Genomic DNA, 15823 nt, shown 5'->3' on the forward strand with positions numbered 1-15823 from the left:
TTACACACACATATGATTACCTCTAAATTTTTTTACTCCTCTCCACATTATGGCGATTAAATCACCACACTGATTCATCACTGCCCAGGCTGTGGAGAGGAGGAGTCTGGATGGCAGTGGATGAGCTCATAGCATGGGAGGAGCGACTGTGGTTTGGCAGTACCTCTACCATGTCCATCTTTATGATGTGGCTTCACAGTGATATTAGTAAACAATAAAATTAGAGTTCAAGATATAGTCCATTTCTGAGAGTGTTATTAACAACTGATAAAGTAGAGTTTCCAATGGAAAATTGGACAAAGATGCAAAGCTATAATGAAAGTACTAATAAGGTTCAAACCAGTTCACATATCTGTTACCTTAACCTTCCTCTTTAAAAGGTCAAATGGGAATCTGCTTTATTGGTCCGGACCAATTGTAAATTTCAATGTACAGTTCAATGTGCAGTAATAATGCAATTTATAACATGCAAATTGCAGCAGCCACAATGGTGTAAGTGGGAGGAATTTCAGTGACATTCAGCCAATCACAGCAAGGAGTAGTAAGCGCAAAAAGAGTCTTAAGTCGCCATAGGGCGGATGAATGTTTTGGTGGCCACGCTCAGTAGGAGGAAACTCAAATTGCTGGAAAAAAAATTGCATTTACATCCAACTCTACATGAGCCCCCATGAGTCCTAAGTATTATTTATTTTACTTCCATGAATTTGGTCATTGGTTTTTATTATTAATTGTAGCTGAAATGTATCCCACTTCTAACACATCACTATTAATGTTTTGTCTGCCTGTCTATCCCATATAATCACTCCATGTGTTATATAACAAAATCATAACACTGTTTTAGAATGATCATTCTCAGATTGGCGATCATTCACAACTTTGCCATTTTAAAACACTGCTTTACAAGTATTCGTTTCAATGAAAAAATACATCTCTAACTGGGTTTTTTTTTTTAGTTCCAACGCAAAAGATTTCACAGCGAATAAACAAAAAACCCAAACCAGCTCCTCATGCAAAACCTGGTAATGCATTTACATGTACTATAAAGGTTCTAACCCTTGAAACACAAGTTGGATTATGTGAAAGAATTTCTAAAGGCATGAGGGGCCCACCCCCACCTCTAATGTCAGGTTTCAAAATGTGCACTTGAATTATACTGCACATTGTTACTCTATCAGAGGGTCAGTTACCTGGTAGCAGGAACATGGACGAACATGGGTGCTTGTTTGTTTCTATAGAACATAGAAATGTCAGTTAACAGATGTAATGTTTTCTTGAAAATAACATTGAAAACATAGTATATTGCAAACTACAATGTAGTTGTAAAAAAAATAAAAAGTAACTAACACTTACGTGATCCCAGTGGTATTACCTTTTTTTTATCAATTGAATGTATTAGGCATTTGCTAGACCTAATGCAGTTCTCATTGAGCTTCAGACACTGACTGGTGTGTATTGGGGTCCACTATCATATGTAGAATGTATTAACCACTTATCTGTCGTAGTCGTATGTGATGCGACCGGAGCCAGAAGTGCTTCATTTGGCGAGGTTGCATCACATGTGAACACGCCAGCATGCTCTGTCCCTTGGCTTTAGCAGAGGATATCAATTCTGCACAAGTGCAGAACGAATTTCCTCTGACTTAACGGACCCCCTGCAGTGATGCAGCGGTCTGTGACTGCCGTCCGAACTGCCGGAATTGTGCCCCAGAATGCCATGCAAACGGGAATCTGGTGTGCATGCGCCTGAATTAAAAGTGCTCGGAGAGGAACATAGTTCCCCTCGGAGTACCAATATGCTGATCTCTACGTGTGCGAAGATCAGCTGCAGCAGGGTGGACTGATGAACAGTCCCCCCTGCCCCATGCTCCGCTGCGCTCTGCAATAAGGAGAGGGGCTGGGTGGAGAGGTAATGGGGGGGTGGGTTATGCTGCCCATAGTTTTTCTGGGGCTGTATATATATATATATATATATATATATATACTATATATAAACGACAGGCTTAACCATCTGGGGTGCCCTTGGTATGTGACCACACCATCTACATAAAAAATATCATACAAACTCGGCACTCACATGCTTTTTAAACTGCAACTCCTTTGAATACAGGGAATGTTGGTTCCAAAATATTGCAATAATTTGAAGTGGTGGTCATCTTAACAAATCATTGCAATATTTTGGAACCAACATTCCCTGTATTCAAAGGAGTTGCAGTTTGAAAAGCATGTGAGTGCCGAGTTTGTATGATATTTTCTTTATATATATATATATATATATATATATATATATATATAAATACATTTGCATATATTTATAGTGACATCTGGGGAGGGGGAACTAAACTGGGGACCTATTGTCCTCCGGGGGGGAGGGTGGTGGGCCTCTGCCACAGGGATCTATTACCACTAAGGGGGTGGGGGATGGATATAGCTGTGGATATTTAGGCACTAGGGGGGTTGCTATATTTGATGGGGGTTGGAAGTGAATTACAATGGGGCCTATGTACAAGGGGGTCCCAAGTCCCACACTGCTAATATAAAAATGTACTGTAAATATTATAGACTGAAAACTAGTCAGAACCTTGAGTGCCTTTTTTATCGTGTCCTATTGTTTCCTCCCAATGAATGTAGCACAAGGACTGGAAAATTACAGAGGAATCATAGTGGTCAGTACTACATCCTCCATGAGTATGACCCTATGACACCCTTTTCCAAAAATTGGCTGTATTTCGGTATAATCTCAGACATTTCTAATTCTTTGACAGTATAGAAAGTTTTTACATGCATGTGTGTTCATATAATGTAAACCATTCTATGATTTCCCATCTTGTCACTGTAAGCCTAACTCCTTGCTTTAAGAAACCCACCACTACCATTTTTAGATCAGTAGACCAAGCTGTATGGCTATTTAAGCATAAATAAAACCTCTTCTAAATGTATTAGCTTTTTGTATAATATAACATCTACATTTCAGTAACTTTGTTTTATATTGCAACTTGTGTTTTAGGTTTGTGTCCTTTCACGTGTTCATTTAGTTTAGGAATGTTTAAATCATGTAATACTAAAAGTTGTGTTTTTGTTTATAAGACAAACAAATTAGGGATGTCACTTTAAATATAGGCTGCTCACAAATTAATATTTGTGTTTTACTTGTGTATGTTCCCTGATGGAATGCATTAAAAAATAATTACAATTTGAATTTGTACAGAAATACTATTCATGCTGATTATATTTTAAAGTATTATTTTCATTCTATTATACTGTATATCTTACTGAATTCAAACTTTCTGTGCTGCTAGATGATTTTGTATCCATAAGAGTGCACAGTTCATAAGTACAGCACAGTACTGGGTACATTATATTAAAATTAATTGGAAATATTTGAAATGCCAAACATTTAGACCAGCTATTATATTTAGTTTGACTGCTGTTTAAACATTTCATTTAAAATATGCTACATGTGGCGCTTATAATGAATTAATATCTCCAATAACTCCTCTAGTATGTGCTGCCAATTTGTCTAATACATTATTATGCTGGTTTTAGGATTCCTAGGGTCCTTTAACTTGTACTATTTAATATACTTGTTATATTTATTTCATTACTCTTCCTTTTACAGAAAATTATAAACATCAAGCAAACAATTAAGCCAAGACAATGCAAATACTGTGTTCCTTGTGGTTTTACAGGTGTACGTGATGTTCATATATGTATTCTAGTTGTGTGTTTAGAAACTGAAATTGTTTCTTGACAGTGTCTACTGAAGCACCCAAGGATACTATTAAGCCTAAAATTCCACATGTGACTCTTGCCGCTACGTTGGGTAACAGCAGATACATTCTTTTGTTTTCTTTACGATGAATGGCTTATATCTATTCTTTAATATAGTGCTTATCACATCCATTTTTCCATTTTTGACATGCCGTTTGGTCATACTTGAAACCTGCAAGCCCTTACAGTACTTGCTTATTCTTTGTTTGAAAATGTTATGCTTCGTTCAACAATCTCTCTTTTTTCCACCATTCTCTTGCTTTATGAATGTAAACTGCTGAGAGCATGCCATCATTATCTTCTGCCATCATGGGAAAAAAACCAACATCATTTTCTTTTACCATTAAAATGACATTTACATTTCAGATGCAATATTTCTTTATCAACGTTACGTCATCTTGCTGCAAAGAACTGCATGGCCATGTAAAGGACCCGATACAGTGACATCAACTATATTCAGCCATATTTGATTGTAAATTGTCTTTCTAATTTCAGCTCCCTACAAACAGCTTGATATCTCTTCCAGACCCAAATCATCACTCAGACCAAGGATCAGACCTGGTAATTGCTATTATATGTCGGTTGTAGCATACTTTACCATGCAGATGACACCCAGCACAACTGAGTTGCCCTGAGATGTGCAGCATTCCATGTTTTTCTTTACATTTTGTGTCTTATTCACATTGTAGATACAGCGAAACACCACTCAACTGTGCTGCAACTTTAACAGCACAGGAACTAGTTTTAAGCACGTACAAATTTGCAGTAGATTTTGAAGTGAAAAAGAGCCGCAGCCGCTGCACCATAGCACTTCATATAAAGATTCAGGGCTTTACTCAGAGGCGGCCGTACGGTCTACGACCGCACGGCCGCCTCGATGTTTGTCTAGTGCGCATGCGCACGAGGGAGCCGGCTCCTTAGGGTCTCGTCGTAAGCCCTGATGGTCGCGATGGTCAAGGACCATCACCCTAGCGGTCGTTAGAGCTGTGGATGTTAACCTACAGCCTAACGACCGAAACAGAGGCGGCTGGTCAGGATGCAAGCGGCCGCCCAGTTTCTGAGCGACCGCTTGCATCCTCCGACCGCCTCTGAAGGGCCTCAGACTCAGTCGCACACAGAAGTACAAATGTTGCACATCAAATTGATCAGTGTAATCTATTTATTTATTTAATTTTTTATATTCATTTACCGTATTTACTAATTACCGTTATTTTAAATTGCATTTAATATAATTTAATTATATATTCTTTATGAGGGTGATAATAATGTAAGGCTTGAGGAGGATACCTAAGCCTAATTGGGCAATTAAAAAACACGTATGGGTGGTGTTATTTTATTTTTCTTATATTATTTATAAATCTATTAATTTATTACTTTTCACGAATATGGGAATGAAATTAGTATAATTTTAATGTATTATTAATATATTATTCAATATTAGGATAAATAATTTTTCACATCGGACATTAACAACGACTATTTGTATAGAGAATAATTAGAGCTGACATGATAGGTTGGTTTGAACTCTATTAGACCTATGATGACAATAGGTTTTTTGAAAATAAGATTGACATGAAAAAGTAAATACCTGATTAGTTAGGATTAACACACGAGCAACGGAACTGATGTCAATTGGATCACATAACGTATATTAGGTCACTGAACAGGGCAATCTGGTTAGCCTTGAAAAAGCTATTACCAGCGAAACGCGCGTCTGTATAGTCCCTGGTGTGTTATTAAATATATCTAACAATATGTAGCAATTGTATATCCCGCTAAGTGTATGATGTGTCATGGATCAAGTACTGTTATGCATGCTTAAAGAAAAGTTTTTCATACAAATGGAATGTGCTTGCAGATACACTTTGCTGGCTTACCGTGATAGTAAATGAAACGGGGACAATAGTGCACGGAGTGAACTGTAGCAGAGTTCCAAGTCAAAAATTTGATTGTATCACAACTGAATATATAATGTTGTAATCGCAATACCAGGGGAACCTGTGACTTGAAATTTGTTTGTAAGAGAAACACATGTATACTTACTTTGTGGAGGAGGATAATTTGCCTCACTCTGCTTTGATTAATTACTGGGGAAAGGAGAGGATATAACGGCATAAAACACACATCGTTTTAACCATAGTATTAAAATTATGTAGTATATAGTGCTGGCATAATACGGCCTGATATCTCACATTGACACATAACGCTGATGCTATATAAGCACTATATATGTGAAGTTAATCCTACCATTCCCGTATTGTACAAACATCGATTCCTTTTTACTTTCTTTATTTTCTGTTAAGAGTATAGACCTAAATGAGCCTACTAGAGAATCAGATTTAATTGTTATACTCGCAATTCGCAATAGATACAGATAGCCTGTCTATCAATCTTTAGCTTAGATACTTATATTACTTGAATATTTTGCAACATTGTGAACCATACGAGTTGCATTTGCTCTGACTGAGTCTAATTTACCCTAAGCATTCTCAATATGCATGCTATAAACTAGGAATCGATCCCATCTTGGGATTATATTACCAGGTGGAACACACTGGGATATATACGAACATAGCACATTTATTATAAATAAAATTAATAAACACACAACGGGACTTCAGTTTTAAAATACACTTTATTTTTGTTTTTGTCGTGTTTAATTATGTATGTATTCATATGTTTAGGAACAATGGCCCTCATTCAGAGCCGGACGCTCTGAGCAGAGCGCTCGCTCTGAATGAGGGCCGTCCTCCATAAAAATGGAGCGTACTCCTGGACGCTCATATAGCTGTGGGTCACCACCCACAGCACATACGAGCGTGCAGGATGATGGTTGCGATGGTCTTGACCATCGCGACCATCGCCAGTGCGACCAGAAGCCTGTGGTCGGGGTTTTCGACCACAAGCCCTGGAGTGATTTTGGCTCTAGCAGAGCCAAAATCACTCCCACTGACATCACTAGTGATGTCAGTGGGCCGGCTTCTGACGGTAGGTGTTCCCTTGGGAACGCCCCCGTCTGGGAGGCACGCCCCCGGCACGCCCACCAAAGGGGGCGTACTGTCAATCAACATCGACAGCACGCCCCCTTTGATCAGACACAACGAGCGAAGGAAAGTCCTTCGCTCGTCGCGTCTGGCGCATGCGCACGACGGAGCTCCCTCCGTCGTGCGCATGCTCAGTGCACACCATCGACCCACTTGCGAGCGGACAGCCGCTCACGAGTGGGTGTGAATCAGGCACAATGTGTTCCTTTTAATTATTTCGCTGTTGTTAATATACATATGCAATTTTATATATTGAAGAATAAAAGTTATATTTTTAATAAAATCAATCCAGTGCGCCACAATAAAGACAATTCTGCTCTATCTTTCTCAGTGTAATCTAGCAGAGTAGTTTTGTTACTTCCAGTTGTTTTATTTATGCAAGTAAGATGCACATTTTGACCAAGAAAGACACTCGGCCTCAGACCTGGCACGCCGAGGGTGGCAGTTTGTGCCCGACTAAAGCCAAGGTGTATGATGACACATCTGTATATTCTAATACTATAATGTTTCAATTTATGTTGTTAAGTGAATTGTTTGCATCAATTTATATTGAAGTCTTATATATTTTTTACTACTGCAATATCAACATAATAGTTTTTCAAAATGCGACAATTTCCCCAAAACACATAGGAGACAGCTAAATGGTTGTCTATTAATTTCACAGTCTAACTATACAGGCACTGCATACTTACCGAGATAGTAAGCCACTCATACTTACTGCACCGTCTTCAGACAATTGTTCATCTTGCCCACCCCATTTTACAGACCCACAATTCACTGCATGATGTCACTTTAAGGGTGCTTATTCTGTACCTACTTTTTCTTTGCTTAATTGGGCCTCGCACAGGAGAATGTATACAGGGCCGGTGCTAGGATTCCAGGCACCCTAGGCAAAACTTCTGTCTGTGCCATCGCCCCTCCCCCAACTAAATGCAACATTTGCGGGTACCGCAGCCGGTGGATATACTGTAGCATTAGCATAAATTCATGCTACTGCATTACTATCTACCTCTGTATCAGGCCCACAGATATATATATATATACACACACACAACATACACCTCTAAATATATATACGCATAACCGTGATCCCTGATGATGGGCAGAGGCCCGAAACGTTGGCTTATGGAAAAGTGATTTTGCATATTGAAAAAGCCGTCAGAGTGCCGCCTGAATGGTTTTGTTTATGCAAGGTACTTGTTCCTACGGAGGGCACCTACGCAGGTATAGACAGTACTTTTGAGTGCCGGGGACTTGGTTGTTGTGTGTGTATGTATATATATATATATATATATATATAAATATATATATAATCACACATAACATGCATACATATATATATATATATGCAGTATATATATATAATAGATATATAAATACAGGCTTCTAGTTACAAATGGCACTCACATCCCTTGTATATCTCCTCTGGCTACTTACCTCTGAGACAGCGATGTCCTCTAGGAGCAGCCTTTTTCCCAGGATTGTGTGGAGGGTCCCCCCACAGGTAGTGAGGCCATCAGGCTGTAGCATCTGTGGCTCGGGGGTCATCACAGGATGGGCGGAGGGATAGGGAAAGCAAACAGAACTTGAAGCCGCTTCCCTCGTGTAGGCTGGAGGCAGAATGGCAGTGAGCCGGCCAGTGATACAATGACGTCACCCGCACTGAACCCAGCTGCCCCAGATTGTTTTGGCTCTGTGTGTGTAATGGGATTTTTTGCCTTCTCTGGGGGGAAGCGGGTGTAGAGAGGCGCCCGCCCTGCCGGAATAGGCAAGTTTTCCCATGTTTATTAGCCGGCAGGAGTGGCTTCCGGTAGAGAGGCAAGACCATGTCCCCTCTCCAAGGCAGCCTCAGCGGGCCACCCCTCAGGTCTCCGTGCCCTTTGGCAGCTGCCTAATGGAAGTGCTGGCCCTGAGGGTATATATGTTAGACAGTGATGTGTGGCGAGGTGAAGCAGAGCCTTTCCTGTCATACTTAGGTATACTCCAGAGTTTTGACTATAAAAATTCTAAGAAAAATTTTAACAAAATATTATAAATATCTTTTTTGTATTCTAATAATTTTTATAGTCAAAACTCTGGAGTAAAAAGTGTATGGCAGATGAGGCACTGCCTCCCCTGCCTACCTTTTCCACACATCCCTGATCAAATCACACCAAATTTCCAACACTATATACTGCTGCACCTTTGTATAATCCCCACATCAACCCTCAGGTTCATATATGTATGTGTAAATCTGGCTCTGATACTAGCCAGTGCCTCCCCAGCCATTTACCTCACTGCATGTCACTGATGGTAGACATAGTTTTAAGGTATCTTCCAAAATATAGGCTATAAAAGAATTCCTAGCAATCTGTACTCTACCTCTTTGTCTGCTCTATTATATTTTAGGTAAATTCCAGACTTTTTTACACCTGCAATGATGTCACACATACAGTCTACCATTAGGCCATGATCCAAATATATAGTATTGAAAAATGATAACACCTAATAAGACTGAGGGTAGAGCTCTGGGAGAAGATAAAGGGATTGCAGGGAAGAGAAGAGTGATACATGTAGTTGTATATGTATTGAATAGTGAGCACTTCTAGCAGATTTACACAACTTGCACAGATTTACATCACAGAAACCTCAAAAAATCCTGTTACAAGAAGATTTTTATACATTCATCAAGTCATATTCATATTAGACAAATACAAAAGGAAATGTTAAAAAAATATTAATAAAAAACTTATTATAAGGTTTTCTTACTTTTAAACAACCCCCTTTCTTAGTACATTGTGGTGATGAAGAAGCTTGGTAGATAATTCAAAAGCATCAAAAGGGAAAATCACGGCAAGGTAGATGTATAAACTTTGTATCACACATAGGTGCATGTGGCAATACAATCTGTCCGCAGTTGTGTTGCTGGTACTTTACATCCACCAGGGCCAAGAGGCTTTAATGGGACATTACCCCCACCCTCGGGTGTAATTACCATAGGTGCAAGGGATGCAGCTGCTATGGGGCCCAGAGCTGAGGGGGGCCCATCTTTCTTGTCAAAGGTACATGTGTTATATATGTTCCGCCGTAGGACGCCCAAAAGAAATAGCCATGGCTAAAACAATTTAATCTGTTCTAATTGCTTTCAAAAAGGTAAGAATCATGAAAAAAATATGTTTTACAATGCTCATAATATAAAATGTATCTACACTACAGTGGCAATGGGAAAATCACCCAATAAAGAAAATAAATCACCAGCTTAGCTTACAAAATTTTTCAGTTATTACTGTAAAACCAACAACATCTCGTCATTAATTCTGGCCATAAATGCATGAAATACCCATGGTCATAAAGGCGTTAAGAAGTATGATGGTCATTGAAAAGCTGTTTCAGTGTGCAGTCTCCCCTGGAGCTCTCATATGAGTAAGAAACAGTTCAGATAAACTTTTAACTCCTAGAGCTTTTTTTAAAAGTCACTAGTTAGAATTTCTATAGTGTTTCCATTTTATTTTGTATGACAGGAAATTAATAGATTCACATTTACAAATGGTCACAACTGCTATTTATTGGTGGTCCTCTAATTTACTTTAATTGTTGAATGATTTCTTACTAACTTATTTAGCAAAACTAACCTTATGTCATTAAGTGATTTGGAAACTTATATTGGACAGGGTAGCCAAACTAATTTGTGCAGATTTACTCTACGGGGTGCTCCTCGTTGTAAGACCATTATGAAAGCAACTGATTTTAATTAGTCCATCTATGTAATGCTTCCTGATGGGGGCACACTGACTTGGACTTACTAGTTATTCTTTGCTGATATTATGTGTTAGATTACTGCATTCCAATCTACCAAATCTAAATTGCATAATATTTCCCAGTTATTACTGATTGTACACAACTACAATATATTGTAATGGAACATCTTAGCTATGGTACTTATTCTACACTTTCAGAATGTACCAGTCTATTGTAAGTTGTGATTTTGAAGACCAAGATTGGTTCTACAGCACATTGTGCTATTTAAAGTATGATGTTAAAAATAAAAGATAACAATATTAATAAAAATATAAAAAAATAAAGTCACCACATAATTAAGTTTGTGCATTACTTATTAGCAGAACATTCCACTGCTGAATTATAGTGATTAGTAATGTTATGCATTTCTAAAGGCTGTACTTGATTCCGGCTGATTTGTATTATATTCGGAGCATGTTACATAGCCTTCAGTTAAATCCTGTATTATACGAACTGCTTGCTTACCTCTGTAGCAAATGGCTTTAGGGTCATACTTACCCACTTTCCTGAAGCATCAAGGGGAACCCAAGTTTTTTGGAGTCCCACAGACTCGCAGATGAGAAGGTTATCCTTCGCTTCCCAACCACTTCCTAGTGAAATGGACAGGATAGGGGGGTGCAATTACGTGATTCTCAGGGATTCACCTCATTTTGACCTAATTACTGACCAAGCCACCCCACAGTGATCAGCTGCAGCTCCCCTGTTTGACCTCTCCTGAAAGGGAACATTTTAAAGTTGGCAAGTACAGATGCGCCCAGTTACATTGTGGCTGATTGCGCCACAAACGTGCGTACACATTGCGCCATGCGATTCCCAGCACCTGCATACACTGCAGTACGCCATGGTGTACACTGAGATCGCACCATGCATTCCTATGGAGGCACGGGTGCGAAAGCAGTGTGTGTAGCCGCCCACAGGAGCGCGTCTCGCGCAATGAGTGGCACGATTGCCGCGCCAGCAGCAAGGATGTAGCTGGGTATATCTGTATACATAAGATTCCTAAAGCAAATTAGTGTCTGTAGTTTGCTCTGACACCTGTTATTAGTTAACTTTGAATTACTGTATACCCTGTATTTGTACTGCTGGAAACAAATAATTTTTAGGTGTATATATAATTAGGGGGGGGATTTGTTCTATATCAATGTACTTTATATTGTCTCCTGATTTTGCAAAGTCTTCAGTGTGGTATGGATCTTCAGCACATGACAAACAGAGCTTGCAGAAGAGTTGATGCATGAGGGTAGTGTGCAGGGAATGTGAAATAACTGGTAATAGTATTTTGTACTGCAATGTAGGATGTTGCAGGAAAGAGTGGTGTTTACAGCATGTACTAGTATCATAGCATTGTTTCATGTCTGGTTGTAAAGGTGGGGATGGGTATGTTTGATGACCATTATGATGTCAACAGTCAAAATGTTGAGAGCAGAATGGTGACTCAGTAATAATGTTGTTTAATTTATTTTTACAGTGTCAGTGTCAGTATTATAACTGTAAAACATTATGTTTACAGTTAAAATACCAAACACGGTAAAAATGCTTTAAATAACATTACTACCATTTTACATATCATAGTTTATTAACTTCTATCTACCCTTTTCTATGTAGTGTTTTTGATCTTGAACTAGTCAAGCAAGGTTCAAAAAGGCAAAACTCACTCCTATCTCGGGGTATGATTCAGAGATGTGCACGATGCCCAGATTTATGGAGTTAAGCGATTATCAGTAAACCGTGCATTGCCTCAAGGTACATTACCATAGTCAAATGCAGAACCTGTTTTACTCACAGTGTGACTGACATTCACAGAGCATTTGGAATGGCGGCAAAGAACCCAGACGTGTTGCGACCGTTTTGGGGGCGTATCACACCCAGCATCTGCGATCCTGTGCGCAAACAATATGGCTTCAGCATCTCAGTTCCTGCTGCCATTCTGCAGGACCATAGGCTCACTTAGGACTGCAGTAATTGAATGATCTGCGACTGATGCTACATCTTTATACGCAGATGCTTGGTTTGCATAGCAGCTGTGTCCACAGACGCAGCAGCGACATTAGCATACAACTCTGAATCAGGCCCTGAATTTCCACCAAAGACACATATAATTATAGTGCAGAGGTCCACAAACTCGATCCTCAAGGCACCCCAACAGCTCAGGTTTTAGAGATATCCATGGTTGAGCACAGGTTGTTAAATCAAATTGAATGCTGTATTCATTAAGTCACCTGTGAAGCATGGATATCCTTAAAACCTGGACTGTTAGGGTGACTTGAGGACCGAGTTTGGGAACCTCTGTTATAGTCAACTGTTTAATCTTAAACTGCAATTTCACCACAATTTTTCCTTTTAACCCCTCAGCACAAAATAGGACAACTCAAAGACCAATCAGTTCAAGACCAACTGGAGAGTTTAACTGGATGTCAGGCACAATACCAGGTAATGCCTGATAAGATTTGTACTATATTAATATGTACATATAATATTGTGTATATAATTAATGCTCTCTGACCATGTTAAATGTATTTTGGGTTGACACACTGCAATCTTTTTTTTTTTTTAAATTAACTACTTTGTATTTTTTTTATCTAACCTTATTCAGTAATCCTAATACTTTGCTAGAAACACCTCCACTCTACCCAACTCCTATCCTGGCTATGCAAACTTCTTCTTCACCTCAAAAATCACCAATTTGCTCAGGTGGAAATTAAGGGCTCTTCTTGAACTTGCGTTGTACAGCTAAAGATATGCCCTTTATAAATTCTTCCCACCAGAAGGTAAATATTGACAATACACATAAGAAAGAGAACACTTATATTGCTCTCTACTAAATGGTCAGTTGGTAGAGATGCAGCAGATTTCGGCCAAATGATCATTTATTAATCTTTCTCTTTGTCTATCAATTGTTTCCAATACGTCTCATATACCTCTACAGTAGACCAAACGGCGACCATCTTGGTAAAGGAGAATACTTCAAATAAGGAGCATTCTCTTAGGGAGTGATTGATTTTAATGTGGGTATTCCTAGCTAGTTTCATACTATAAACATAAATGATATGGGGAAAGAATAAAATGGAAAATTGTATGGTGTTTTTATCATTGGTTCATAACTATAGTAAGAAATGCTCAAAATTTGTGTTTTCATCCACATTTACTAGAGTTCAAAATGAGAGCAGCAAACTCACAACAAGCATATTGTTAAAATAATAGTGTAAGTTGACTCTCAAAGCCTTGCAGGTTAATGTATAAAGAATGTTAAATCTCTACTATTATTATAAACAATATTGTAGTTTCACCAATACATCACCTCTGAACACAGTGTTAGGTTATTGCTCCTTAAATATCAGATTCAGAACAGATGTAATCAACTCAGTTTAAGGGAATGTGTAAACACTTAGTAATGCCTGTGTAGTGTATATGTCGGGAGTCCTATACTATCCTGCCAAAAATCCACACAAATACATTTCATAACTGCCATAAATGCTTAGTAATATTACTTTAATCTTTATTGGCATAAAGATATTATTAGATAACATAAAGCTCACTCACTATTAGTGAGTACTTAGTATAGCACACAGACAGCTGGTTCTAGTCATTTATGTTATATTTATATTCTTATTAAGTCTAAAGCTAGGAATACATAAATATCACTTAAACGTGATTAGATCAAATTCTATATTTCAGTTAGTTTTAAACTATATGTGAGTGGCAAAATGTGTCAAGATGTATATGAATGAAACAAATTAGTTAAATCACTTGTTTTTCAACTTAGTGGGTTTTTATTTTGTAATTGGTTCAAGCTGGGACCATTTCTAGTAACAGACATTGGAGGTTAGGAATCCAGGTCACAACTAGACAAGTTGCGGAGGAGAGTTGACTATTATAATTTATTTATAATCCAGATCTATAAAGAAAAGTTTTTCTTTCATCCTAGAAATAATGTTCCCACAGTTGCACTCATGTTTCCTGGTGTCTCATGCATATGTGCGTTCTCCAAATACATTCCATCTCCCCCTACAGCTCTGTGGAAACGATCCATCACTTACCCATACTTTGCTTATTTCCCCAGTTTCCACTGTATAAATATTTCAACTCATAGCCCACACTTATTTCGCCTCCATTCACTAATACCTGCCCACCAAACTATTTTCTGTCATGATCAACTTGCATGATAATCACCTTCACCATAACCAATCACAACACCTACTTTAAAAACATGATCCTTTCACTTACTGTACATTGACTTTCAAAACATCATTTCACCAAAGTGGGTACAATCACAGGGACACCAACAGGGTGACTGTTTCATTTAAACCCTTTTGATCCTATGACTAAGCTGAAGCAGCGAAACGCGCGTCAGGACGTTGCAGGATTCGCGGTGTATGGCATGTCCTGCACATTTTTAAAAGTGTTTCCACGTAATTACGCTCTCAATGTCTAAATATTTAATGGATGCCCTATATGATGACTGCTAGCAGTGAATAAGATGCAGCACCATATCCACAATGTGTTTGTTTATAACTTAGGGTGATTCTTGGTGCAATCTAGGCTTCCCATGGGTATTAATTAGGTTGGGTAATTTTCCTGTGATGTATGAGATGTTAGCACCATACCCACGATGTGTTCAATAAAAGATTAGGGTGATTGACGGTGCAACTCATATACGCTGCCCATGGGTACTAATGATGTTTAAACACATTAGCTACATTACAAGTGAATTGTATCCGAAGATTACGATGCACACCAGTTATATCATTATTGAATGGTGCCTGGAGATAACCTTATAACAAGTGTAAAAGATATGATGGTTATAACATTGTATCTAAATATGAGTGTATCATTTCTATAATTTGATATAAATAAAATCCACAGCAAAGGCACGCTTGAGGGTCCTATCCACTAGGCGACCTGAAAGACTGAACGTCTAGCGTTCATACCTTCAGGTCGCCGAGGTGCGGTGCCTGCACTGAACGGAATTCACTGAATGTCATTCAGTGCAGGAGCCCGATCTTCTATCTCTGAACATGCCAAACCTTACGAGCGTCATCAGGTTGACGGGCATGTTCAGTAGATAGTCGGAGTCGGCAAGGACCCAGCATGCACGCGCATCGCTGGTCCTTGCCGGCTATCCATTACAAGACTTTGTGAACAATGCGACCAAAACCTGGTTTTGTCAAATGTTCACAAAGTAGTGTAATGATAGGCCCCTTTACACTGAGTCCATGTCTATATGGTGATTAATA

General features: G+C 38.8%; 1 protein-coding gene across 8 annotated transcripts in view; it reads left to right on the plus strand.

The window, feature by feature from the left end:
* Positions 1-15823, plus strand: part of ABI3BP (ABI family member 3 binding protein) — a 515514-nt gene that overhangs the window by 367148 nt on the left and 132543 nt on the right. For 6 of the 8 annotated variants that reach the window (XM_088481142.1, XM_088481145.1, XM_088481147.1 and 3 more), the window contains 4 exons: positions 954-1019; positions 3752-3820; positions 4264-4329; positions 12942-13019. In XM_088481142.1, the coding sequence (XP_088337268.1) occupies positions 954-1019; positions 3752-3820; positions 4264-4329; positions 12942-13019 (279 nt within the window). The remainder of the gene's footprint in view (positions 1-953; positions 1020-3751; positions 3821-4263; positions 4330-12941; positions 13020-15823) is intronic. The other 2 variants (XM_088481144.1, XM_088481146.1) reach the window with 2 other exon arrangements.

This window comes from Taudactylus pleione, unplaced genomic scaffold (assembly GCF_031769625.1).
Source record: "Taudactylus pleione unplaced genomic scaffold, aTauple2 ptg000265l, whole genome shotgun sequence".
In the NCBI taxonomy this organism is placed as follows: domain Eukaryota; kingdom Metazoa; phylum Chordata; class Amphibia; order Anura; family Myobatrachidae; genus Taudactylus; species Taudactylus pleione.